This window comes from Pezoporus occidentalis, unplaced genomic scaffold (assembly GCF_034315485.1).
Source record: "Pezoporus occidentalis ecotype Australia unplaced genomic scaffold, CSIRO_AGI_Poc_V1 ctg42, whole genome shotgun sequence".
NCBI lineage: Eukaryota > Metazoa > Chordata > Aves > Psittaciformes > Psittacidae > Pezoporus > Pezoporus occidentalis.
The window spans coordinates 3,285,940-3,296,285 of NW_026915747.1; the positions used below are offsets into that span (position 1 = coordinate 3,285,940).

General features: G+C 39.0%; 1 protein-coding gene across 1 annotated transcript in view; it reads left to right on the top strand.

Moving 5' to 3' along the window:
• MOV10L1 (Mov10 like RNA helicase 1) overlaps positions 1-9,775 on the top strand; it is a 32,358-nt gene extending 22,583 nt beyond the window's left edge. The window contains exons 20-27 of the mRNA XM_062634188.1: positions 222-321; positions 746-910; positions 2,725-2,898; positions 3,684-3,833; positions 5,420-5,527; positions 7,834-7,971; positions 8,288-8,379; positions 8,877-9,775. Of these exons, the coding sequence (XP_062490172.1) occupies positions 222-321; positions 746-910; positions 2,725-2,898; positions 3,684-3,833; positions 5,420-5,527; positions 7,834-7,971; positions 8,288-8,379; positions 8,877-8,886 (937 nt within the window). The 3' untranslated portion in view covers positions 8,887-9,775. The remainder of the gene's footprint in view (positions 1-221; positions 322-745; positions 911-2,724; positions 2,899-3,683; positions 3,834-5,419; positions 5,528-7,833; positions 7,972-8,287; positions 8,380-8,876) is intronic.
• The last annotated feature ends 571 nt before the right edge of the window (positions 9,776-10,346 follow it).

A 10,346-nucleotide genomic window follows, 5' to 3' on the forward strand; every position in this document is an offset into this window, starting at 1 on the left:
GTGTATACTGGAGTATGTAAGTAAAAGTACAGATGACAAATTGAACTTACTGGGGTTTTTTTCTATGTTGCATGTTGAAAATACCCGCCTTTGCTCAGTGAATGGAGTTGCCTGGCACACTTGACAAGGAAGTTAACAGAATTGCTGAGATCAGCCACAGGGTGGCAGAATGAGCTAATCTGAAAACAGCCCTATTTTGGGTTCATGTTATTTAATTCTAGGCTTGGACACTTCACTCATGTGATTCTGGATGAGGCCGGACAAGCAACTGAACCAGAGAGCTTGATTCCTATTGGGTTGATATCAGAAGCTAATGGACAGGTAGTTCTCTTGGCGTCACTTGCTGAAAGGAAGAAAGTTTTGGTCCACTGTTATTTCTGTGAATGCAAGCAGCAACTTCCTGGTTATGAGTATGGAATTCTGAGTACTTGTAATGAATCTTATTCCTGCACAATAACTGTTTCCCACACTTGCATGAGTTTTTTTACATTAAGACAAGTCTAATTGGTAGGACAGGATTCAGGGTGTGGAAGATGTCAAAATAAAAATATGCTTTCTTAATTCAAGACAGCAATGTACTTCTGTCCTGGGCCTGTGCAGACAGATCAGATGTTTGCAGGAAAGCAGAATACTTCATATCAGTTGTCCTTTTAATTCTGAACTGCGTATGTTGTTACTGAAATTACATTTTAATAACTTTCTTAATACAAGATGGATGTATTTTTATTTTTAATTCCATATACAGATAGTTCTTGTTGGAGATCCAAAGCAGTTAGGGCCAGTAATAAAATCTAAAATTGCACTGACATTTGGATTAAACGTGTCCTTTCTGGAAAGGCTGACATCAAGAGAGATATACCTGAGGGATAAGGATGCTTTTGCTGCCTGTGGAGCATATAATCCATTGTTGGTGAGTAAAACTACAATTTTCATTCTACCTATATCAAAAAGGGAGAAACTGTGGTTCCTGCTGTTTTCTTAACCACCTTTTTGCTCCCTGATGCTTAATGATTAGGTTAGCTTGAGCGTTAGTTATCTAGGAAACCTTGATTATTTTGAATATATACTCCGAATAGCAAGGATGCTGAGTCCTCCAGCATGTTAGAACCCTCCTTTGAAGGGATTCTCTATTCTTAAGCAGAATAGGTCAAATATTGTATACAAAGCAGTATTCTAAATAATGACTTAAAATTCCCTTCCATTTCCATGGTCCATGTTTACTGTAACTTCATGACTTACATGAGTGCAGATTCTACTTTTAACATAGAAAGATTTTAAAAAAAAAACACTCTTGTTTAAACATAAAGATTACTTTTTAAACACTGTGTTTCAGAAAGGAAAAGAAAGCAGTTTCTGGTTATTCGTTTGAGGGATTTCTTTAATCACCTCTTCCTGAAGTACAGCTTCCTGAAACCTGGTATGGTGACGTACCTAAAGTCTGTGTTAAGTGGCAGAGGTAGCATAGTACATAAACAAGCACAGATCTTTCAGCTGCTTTAACTTACTGTCTGAATCTGAAGTACAGGGCTGAAGTTAAACTTACTAAGATGCCTTCCTCTTCTCATGGTAATATGCTTTGAAGAATTAAACTGAGAGCACAGATAACTAGATGACCATGTAAACAGAGGAGGGACAAATTCTGATGGCAGACCTGTTGGGAAAAGTGAGTGGTTTGGCCCTGGGCTTTAGATTGGGTTCAGCCTGCTGAAAAACCTGTCATACTACCTCCTAAAACTTGTTGCAGCAAACTTTCATTGCTGTGTGCCTTATACGGTGCTTAAGCAGAATTGGCATAATGAGAGAGCAGGAAGTATCAGGGCTTTTAAAGATACTATTTGACTTCGAGTATCATATGTTATTCTTTTCTATGGGACATACTGGGTTTTGAGCTGTTTATTATGGACTGGAATTATTCCTTAAGGCCATTCTTTTATTTAAAGACAGAAGCCAGAAATGTATTTATCAGCTGTTTTAATGCTCCCTTTCTGCCTGTCAGGACTTCCTGAAAAAAAAAATCGGGCTACATCCATGGAAACCCCATTCAAACCAATTCATCTATCAAGTACATTCAGCTGGATTTACCTTTCTTCTTCTTTTCCCCCTTGGAGGGGAAGAGATGGTCTTTCAAAAACTGCTTTTTTATTTATTTAGAATAGATCACACCTGCAGTTTCTGCATTCAATACAGGTCTTCAGCAGCTTTAGAAAAGCCGAATGCTAGAGGATGGTGAGGTAATCACAGAACCATAGAATAGTTAGGGTTGGAAAGGAATTTAAGATCATCCAGTTCCAACCTCCTGCTGTTGGCAGGGACGCCTCACACTAGACTATGCCCAAGACTCTGTCCAGTCTGGCCTTGAGCACTGTCAGGGATGGAGTATTTACCACTTCTTTGGGCAACCCATTCCACTGCCTCACCACCCTCACAGTAAAGAATTTTTTCCTTATAGCTAAACCTGAACTTCCCCTGTTTAAGTTTTAACCCATTACCCCTTGTCTTATCACTACAGTCCCTAATGAAGAGTCCATCCCCAGCATCCTTGTAGGCCCCCTTCAGATACTGGAAGGCTGCTATGAGGTCTCCACACAGCCTTCTCTTCTCCAGGCTGAACAGCCCCAACTTTCTCAGCCTGTCTTCATATGTATCTGCTTGGGAGCTGTGTAGTGTGAAGTCTGATGAATAATTATCTGTTTCAGTTATGGATTTGGGGTTTTGGTTTTGCAGATCACAAAACTTACAAAGAACTACAGGTCACATCCTGCATTGCTTGCCTTGCCATCTAAATTGTTTTATCATAAGGAGCTAGAAGTTTGTGCAGACACTTCAGTAGTAAATTCTTTGTTGCATTGGAGGAAACTGCCCAAGAAGGGATTTCCGCTAATTTTTCATGGAATAAGGGTATGTAAAATGTTTCTGTAGTGAAAATACAAATGAGGACGCCTGATACAAGTTTACTGATGTTGTAGGTGAATTTTCATTAGAATAAATTCTAGAAAGAATGTGAAAAATGAAGAAATTTTTCTTTTCCCAGTAATACAACTTTCTGTGCATCTGGTTTTAGAAACAGCTGCTGAAGTCAAATGTTTGCTAAGAACTTGAGCGGCTGCCCATTGCAGTGTATTGTGGAGACATTTTGACACAAATTTAAATTCATAGCAGATTAACCAAGATGCAGCTACAGTCAGATGCCTTTAGATTGCTTTTGTTGAGAGTTTGCTACATGCAAATGAATACAAGGCTCTAAAACTAGATGAGTATTAAGGCTTAAGTAGGCAGGGGAAAAAATAGTGATTTAGAACAAGATTTTTTTCTTCCTAGAAGTTATTAAAAAGAAGTTAGTCTTCCTAGAAGTTAGTAAAAACTGGTAAGAGGATTGGTTTTGAGCTCTTCTACCTTGCACAAGTGCAAGATACCAATGTGCTGATGTGTTTGTTAGAGAGTTGAGATTTAACTCCTTTGTTGCACACCTAAAGTACTGTTGTCATATAAATTCTCCACAAAATTCTTAACAAAGAGTTAGTTGATACTGTTCATTGGAAGGGGTGTGTAGGGAAGAAGACAAATTGTATATAACATTACATACCTTTTTTTTGCATTTAGTATGTATAAGAATAATTAATTAATAAATAATCACTTTCACTTCCGCACCTTGTCTTCATCTTGTTTCCTTTCCCTTACTACAGGGCAGTGAAACACGTGAAAGTCGCAGTCCTTCATGGTTTAATCCGGCTGAAGCAGTTCAAGTAATGCAGTACTGTTCTGACCTTGCTAGAAGTGAGAACACTGCAGTGCCAGTGACTGACATTGGAGTGATTACACTGTATCGTAAACAGGTAGAACTGATGTCTAACAACTTCAGAGTCGCTGTATTTTATCTTGTGGATTTACACTGTGGCTGTGGTTTGTTAAAGCAGAGAGGCATATCTCAAAACTTTGCTGTTGTGCATCATCCTACACAGTGTATTATCAATAATTAGTGATGTTTCCATTGAAATCTAAACATAGAGGAAGACAGCAGTAATGGCATTCTACTTTTTACTTTTAAAAATTGGAAAGCGATTAAGGCAAGCTATTTTGGAAGCAGAGTTTTCAGTTGTTGGGAGTAAAGGGTGCGAGTCAGGAATTTATTATCCAACAGCTGATTTTGTCACTTACTTTCTGCACTGAGGACTGGAACAAAAAGGAAATGTAGTGAAGTAGGTGGCATGTCACCTTGCTATGGCTTTGAGGAAACTAGAGGAGTTGGGATGACTTAGTTGTCCTGTAGTCAGACTTGAAGTTTGTGCTGCTATTTAAACCTGTAGAGAATGTTGAATGTCAACTTCAAATGCTGTGCTTTATTTTTAAAGCTATTTATATTCACATCTGTTTAAAATGAAAGCAGACAGCATGTACTTAAGGCTACATCTCCTTTCATTTCCAGAGGATGCTCTGGACAGTGCATCTCATTTTCCTTGCTATTCACATCTCGGATTTCATGGCATTGCATGTGTGGGTTGGGGGGAAAAAACCCACACAACATGGCCTGTGTGGAAAAGACCAGCCTCTGAGTAAATCACACTTGCAAATGCACTGATCCTCCTGGTCAGGTGTATGTGCCTACCTGTGTTTGCAGTTACTGTTTGTTTTTCAAATATTTATATATTGGTGTGGCACAACCTCTTATACTCCCTAAAACGTTTCACATCATTTAATGTGATTACGTCCTTCCTCTGCGTGTGATACAAGACATAGAAGAATGTCTGCTTCAAGAAAGTCACCTTGTATTGCAGGAACGCTGATTAAATAGTCATTGACTATTCCCCATCTTAGCCAGGCAAGGTTTCTTGGTAAATTTCTTGGAGCTCTTAGTGTATGATCTCTAAGCAGCTTTTAGCAGATGGTAATATGCTGATCCCACACATAGCAGCATTTTGGTCCACAGGACTCCTTTTTCTCTTTTTGGGGTGTACTTAAGGTCACATCTCACCTCTGTCTTTAACTGCCTGATGCAGCTGACAAAGGTGGAATCTGCACAGTCATCTTGAGGAGCTAGGGAAAGCTACTTGCCCTGCCACATCTGTGGTAAGCATGGTTTTGGATATAATGAAAATTGTAAGAAGAGGGTTTATGGATCCAAGTTGTTCTCATTAAAATCCAGATTGATTTCTGTTTCAATGATGGTAGCGAGTGCTGCACCTTCTCAGTTGTGTAGGAAGTGTGATACTCATCAGGAAAAGTTACTGTTTGATTTTAAAACCTTACTGGTGAATGATGGCTGAGCAAGGTATAGGCATTTCCTGAGACTTCTCTGTGTTAAATCACATAGTTGTATACAGAGCATGTTTCAGTTCAGAAGTAATCAAACATAAACCTCTCAAATGTAAAAATAAATTCCTTCAAACACTGGTTTGTTGTTGGTTTTGTTTTTTCTTGGTAGGTGGAAAAAATTAGATTACTTCTGAGAAGTATCGATTTGGAAGGCATTAAAGTTGGCTCAGTAGAAGAGTTTCAAGGGCAGGAGTACCCGGCTGTCATCTTATCAACAGTATGTATATTCATTGTGGTCATCTAGAGAGTTTTTGTATGTGTCTGATTCTCTGTGTTTCCTTTTTGATATAGGGCTTTACAGGGTAAAAGAATAAAAAATTAAAAGATGCATTTTTGTCAGTCTGTCACAGGATTTGAAAACAGCTTATTTTTAGGTGCATGGGAACAGTAGAGCATCTGTGATTTTTGAGGTAAACTTTAAACCTTTGTAGATACTCATGCTGAATTTATTTTGGAGTTTCATGCAGATAATGTACCTTTCACTTGGGGAGAATGGAAAGATACACGTTTGGGAAGATGATGCATGTAGAATTGTGTTGAGGCCATTCCTTGCATTTGACAACGGGGGAGAGAGGATTGTGTCAGAGTACTGGGAGGGCTTGCTGTTATTTGGAAGCTGGCAGCCTTTGTCTCTCATCTTCTTTTGCGAAGCTGATGACCAATATGCTCCAGCAGATGTTTGTGTGTTCTGAAAGATCTCAGTGCATGTTGTTTGCTGGTGGCAAAGATGAGGTCGTAGTTTTCAGGCAGTTGGCTAGAGTATGGACATACTGTTTGTAGCAGCTGAGACATCAGGCTTCAGAAGACTCCCAAAGTTGAGCTGAAGTTAAATGTAAGCATATGCCCATTCCCTCTCTAAATCCTAGATACTATTCCAGCAAACGTACCTATCCCTGGTATTTGAACTCATGTGAAAACCCCATAAAGGGAAAAGCTACAGCAGCTTCTTTATATCCTACTTATATGTTCTTTGTCTTCTCAGGCATGTAAGATTGTTGCCTGAGGCTCTTGTCAGGAGGCTTTTCTTTGTGCTTCTAAGGAGAAATCAGTGGGGGGTTAAGAAGCATAAGCAGCAGCTGACAAGTCAGCTGATAGCTGCTGAGGCTTTTTGCAGACAGCTTCTTGCTACCAGAATACATGGTACCAATCTGAGTCAACAGCTATCAAATATGTGCTGCTGTAGGCATGCTGAACTCCTGGACAGAAGTAAAAATCTCTGCTGGATCAGTGGAAAAAGACAGTTGGGAAATCTTAGAGAAAGCTTAACTTAATATTGTGAACATCAGCAAGTGATATGAGGTCAGTGTAGGGTGATGCTTGAGGATTCATTTTCTTTAGTGGGCATTGTGGGCCCTACATAGCTGTGTTTCTACAGTGTGGAATTCAGTTCAGAATACAAAAGAAGTCTGCATATACTTGCTTTTTTTCCAAATGGTGACATGATTTTGGTGCAGTAAGTATCTAAACTTAGAAGATGGAAGTGTTTGGAACATGGAGCTCTTGAGGTTTTTGCGACCTAGGTCCCTCAGGGGTGTTCAAGAACATACAGAACAGGCAGAGCCTGTATGTCTGAGTAATGGTATACATGGCAAACTGGTCAAAGGAGGAAGCATAGACCAGGAATGGGTAGCTGAAGATCTGACCAGTACTGGCCTACTTGTAACAGGAGTACATAAGATTTCCAGGAGAGAGCAGGATAAAATGGCCGTGTAGACAACCAAAGCACTGGGAAGCAGGGTCGATGCTGAGGTGGAGGAACAGTTGGTTTTTGGGATTGTTCTGTGGCTTGGAGGAAGAGTTTGTGGGATGTTTGGGTTTTTTTCCTGAGGGCAGTGGTACTACAACTGCTTTCTTTGTTCTGCATCATACCATAGCTTTTCAATACAGCACTATTTTTCTCTTAAACTACTTCTAGGCATGCACCATGCTCCTATTTATAAGAACTCATTATTTTGGTCATGAAAACCATCTTTTATCAAAGATGGGTTCAAATAGAGATAAAATAGAGGTGTAAATTTAATGAGCACACTACAGCACACTAGTTGCTTTGGCTGTTTTTTCTAAGCTAAGTCAAAGCACACTGAGACTGCTGAAGAAGTCTTGCAGAAAAGATGCACTGCGAGTTGTCATTCAGCTGTAGGACTTAGAATACCAGCAGTTCTAGCATTTCTTCCACTGACAAGATAAAAATCACTGGGGTTTTTGAAGCAGTTTTGGTATCTTGTGTTTCAAATTACAGTGGGATAGTCCTGACGCTAAAATAAAACCAGTGCACCGTTCTCTTGTAATTGCTGAAGTTGCCTTAGCAACCTGTTGGGAAATAGACTTCCTGTGGGAAAGCCAGTGGTGGGAAATAGTTAGGTAGCTGCACTTTAGAAGCTAACTTGTGCATTGCTGATGTTGAGCTGCAGATGTGGATTGCTCCAGGAAGCAAAAACTATGTTAAAGTTATGCTATGGCTATTGCGAGGTTAAGTTGCTTTCTCATTATTCTATTACTAAAATTATCCATAATTAATTTCAGGTGCGATCTTGTGAAGGCTTGTTTGGTGATGATAAATACTGTTTGGGCTTTCTCTTTAACCCAAAGAGATTTAATGTAGCAGTTACTAGAGCAAAAGCTTTGCTCATCGTCATTGGAAATCCTCATCTTCTTGCAAAAGTAAGTTTAGTTTTTATACCTTTGGTATTTGCTGCAGTAAATGAATGATTTGGGGGGTTAGATTTTTCTTGATGTTATGTCTGACTTTCCAGATAAAAAGGAAAGCAGGTTGGAATAGTAGGCTCTGTCTCCCCACACCTATGTGCAACAAATACTTACAGCAGCTGTAAGCCTTCCTCCAGTGTTAGGCCATGCTTGCAGCAGTCCTGTTGCTGAAAAAGGTCCTGTTAAATCTCCTGCATTCATGTGCTAATTTGTTTGAAAACTCACTTCACAGAGCAGTGTGATTTAAATTAAACGTCCTTTTCTCTTCTAGGATCCCTGTTTTTGTGCACTGTTAGAATACAGTTTAATGAATGGAGTTTATGTTGGTTGTGACCTGCCTCCAGAGCTGGAATGCCTGCAGAAGTGAGTGTCTGTTCTTCACTTCAACCTTGCTAGGCACAGATCAGTTTACTATTTGTAAAGCTAATATCATCTGAAAGATTGATGAATACAGCAGCCTGTGGTATCAAGAGTGGGATTTGATTTTGCATTCTTAAGTACTTTAAACATAATAACATGTAATGTAACCATATTTTCCCCTGCCCCATAGGAGTCTGCGCATTAAATATTGCGTAAGAGCTGTTGACGACTTTGGCATTTTACATATTCCCCTAATGACACATTACGTATTTGATGACCATAAGGATTTGGGTTAGAGGGAGGTGGGGGGGAATGTTTAAGGTGACTTTACTGTAATTAAAGAAATCCACTCGAAGACTGATTTTAAACATGTCTCTTCTAGTAATACGTGATATATTGTTAAATGGGTGTGATCTACTAGCTGAAAGGCCTGTTTATTTTTGTTCCAATGTTGTTCATGGAAAGATAGCAAAAATTGTATATCTTCTTCCTTTTGACAGGTGTGATTAGTTTTCCAGTGTTCAAGATGCATTCAGCCCTCATGTGTTTTGAAACTAAGAATATTTAACAGCAGTTTGATCCTGAGGAAAACCAGCATCCTTTGCCCTCAGGGAAGGGCACGTGTTCTGAAACAGTTGGATGTTTTTCCAAACAAGATCTTAGTACTTTAAGAAGTGAAAAAGTTGAGATTTAGCAATATAAAATAGTAGTGGCAGCTTACTTGCTTTTCTGTTTAGAATGTATGTGACTTTATGCCTCTGCGTAGAAGAGTATGCCTGAACCTATAACAGTATGCCTGAATCCTCCAAGCTTCAGGACAAAAATGTTGATAAAACACTTAAGTTAGCTTTTTCCTGTTCTGTAATCTTCTCAGCTTCTTGATTTTCTCAGAATTCTGTCGTGCCTCCTAAAACTGGACAATCCCAAGAATGTACTTGTGTCTTGTAATTTCGTTATGGGAGTGTTACAGTAATAAATGCACAACATGAGCTGGAATAATACATAAATATCTCCATTTGACTAATATTGAGTGTCTTAAGCCAAGTATGCTTTAAAAAAAAAAAACGTGCTTCCAGTTTTTAAGGCCCTTATACATACAGCTGAGATCACACAGGATTTTCTTGGTTTTCTCTGCATTCCGGCTATCCGCTGTGGTGTGTCAGAACAATGCTTCTCTCTCCTGAGAGAACAGTGAAGAGATCATAATGGAGACTGATGATGCTTACTTTATTGCAAGACATACACAGAACTTCTGATTATCATTTCCACAGCAAGTAGCAGAGGAGTGATTATATTGTGATACTTAATATGTGTAGTTACAAGTTAATAATCTTTGAATTGTTATAGTTTGTATGCTGATACCAGTTTCTACAAAGATTAAAACCTGCTTATTTTTGAAGGTTGTGCTTTCATTATTCAGCAGATGTCACATCATAAATGCCTTTTATCATACATTGGGCTTATTTTTCTAGAAGAGTTCTTAGTTTAAAGGGCAAGTGCACATTTTTGAGGGAAGAAAAAAAAAATCTTTCATCCAGCAACTACCTTTTGCCAGTGGAGAAATTTATCAGTGAAAAGAGCATTTAACTGTTCTTACTGTAATTCATATTGTCCACAACTAAAATGTGGAAACCTTTTCCCGGAGTTACTAAGGCTAGCCTCTGACAGTCTTTAAAAGTGCTTCCAGAGCAGTGCTTATGCCTCATTGAGAGGGCTGCACAAAGCAAGCCGAGCTTGCATTCTCTTTATGTTGAAGGATGGAAGAAGGGGGATTTCTGTTTCTGCTTTTATTGTTGCATATTTAAAACTACTGTTGTTTTTTTTTCCTAACCCATTTGCCTCACCCTGCTTATTAATGACTGAGGAGCTGCAGTGTGTGATATACAACAACTTTGTCTTCCTCCTTTTCTTGCAATGTTTCTCAACTCTTTCTGCCTCTACCCAGCTGGAAACCTTGTTTGAAGAAAGAC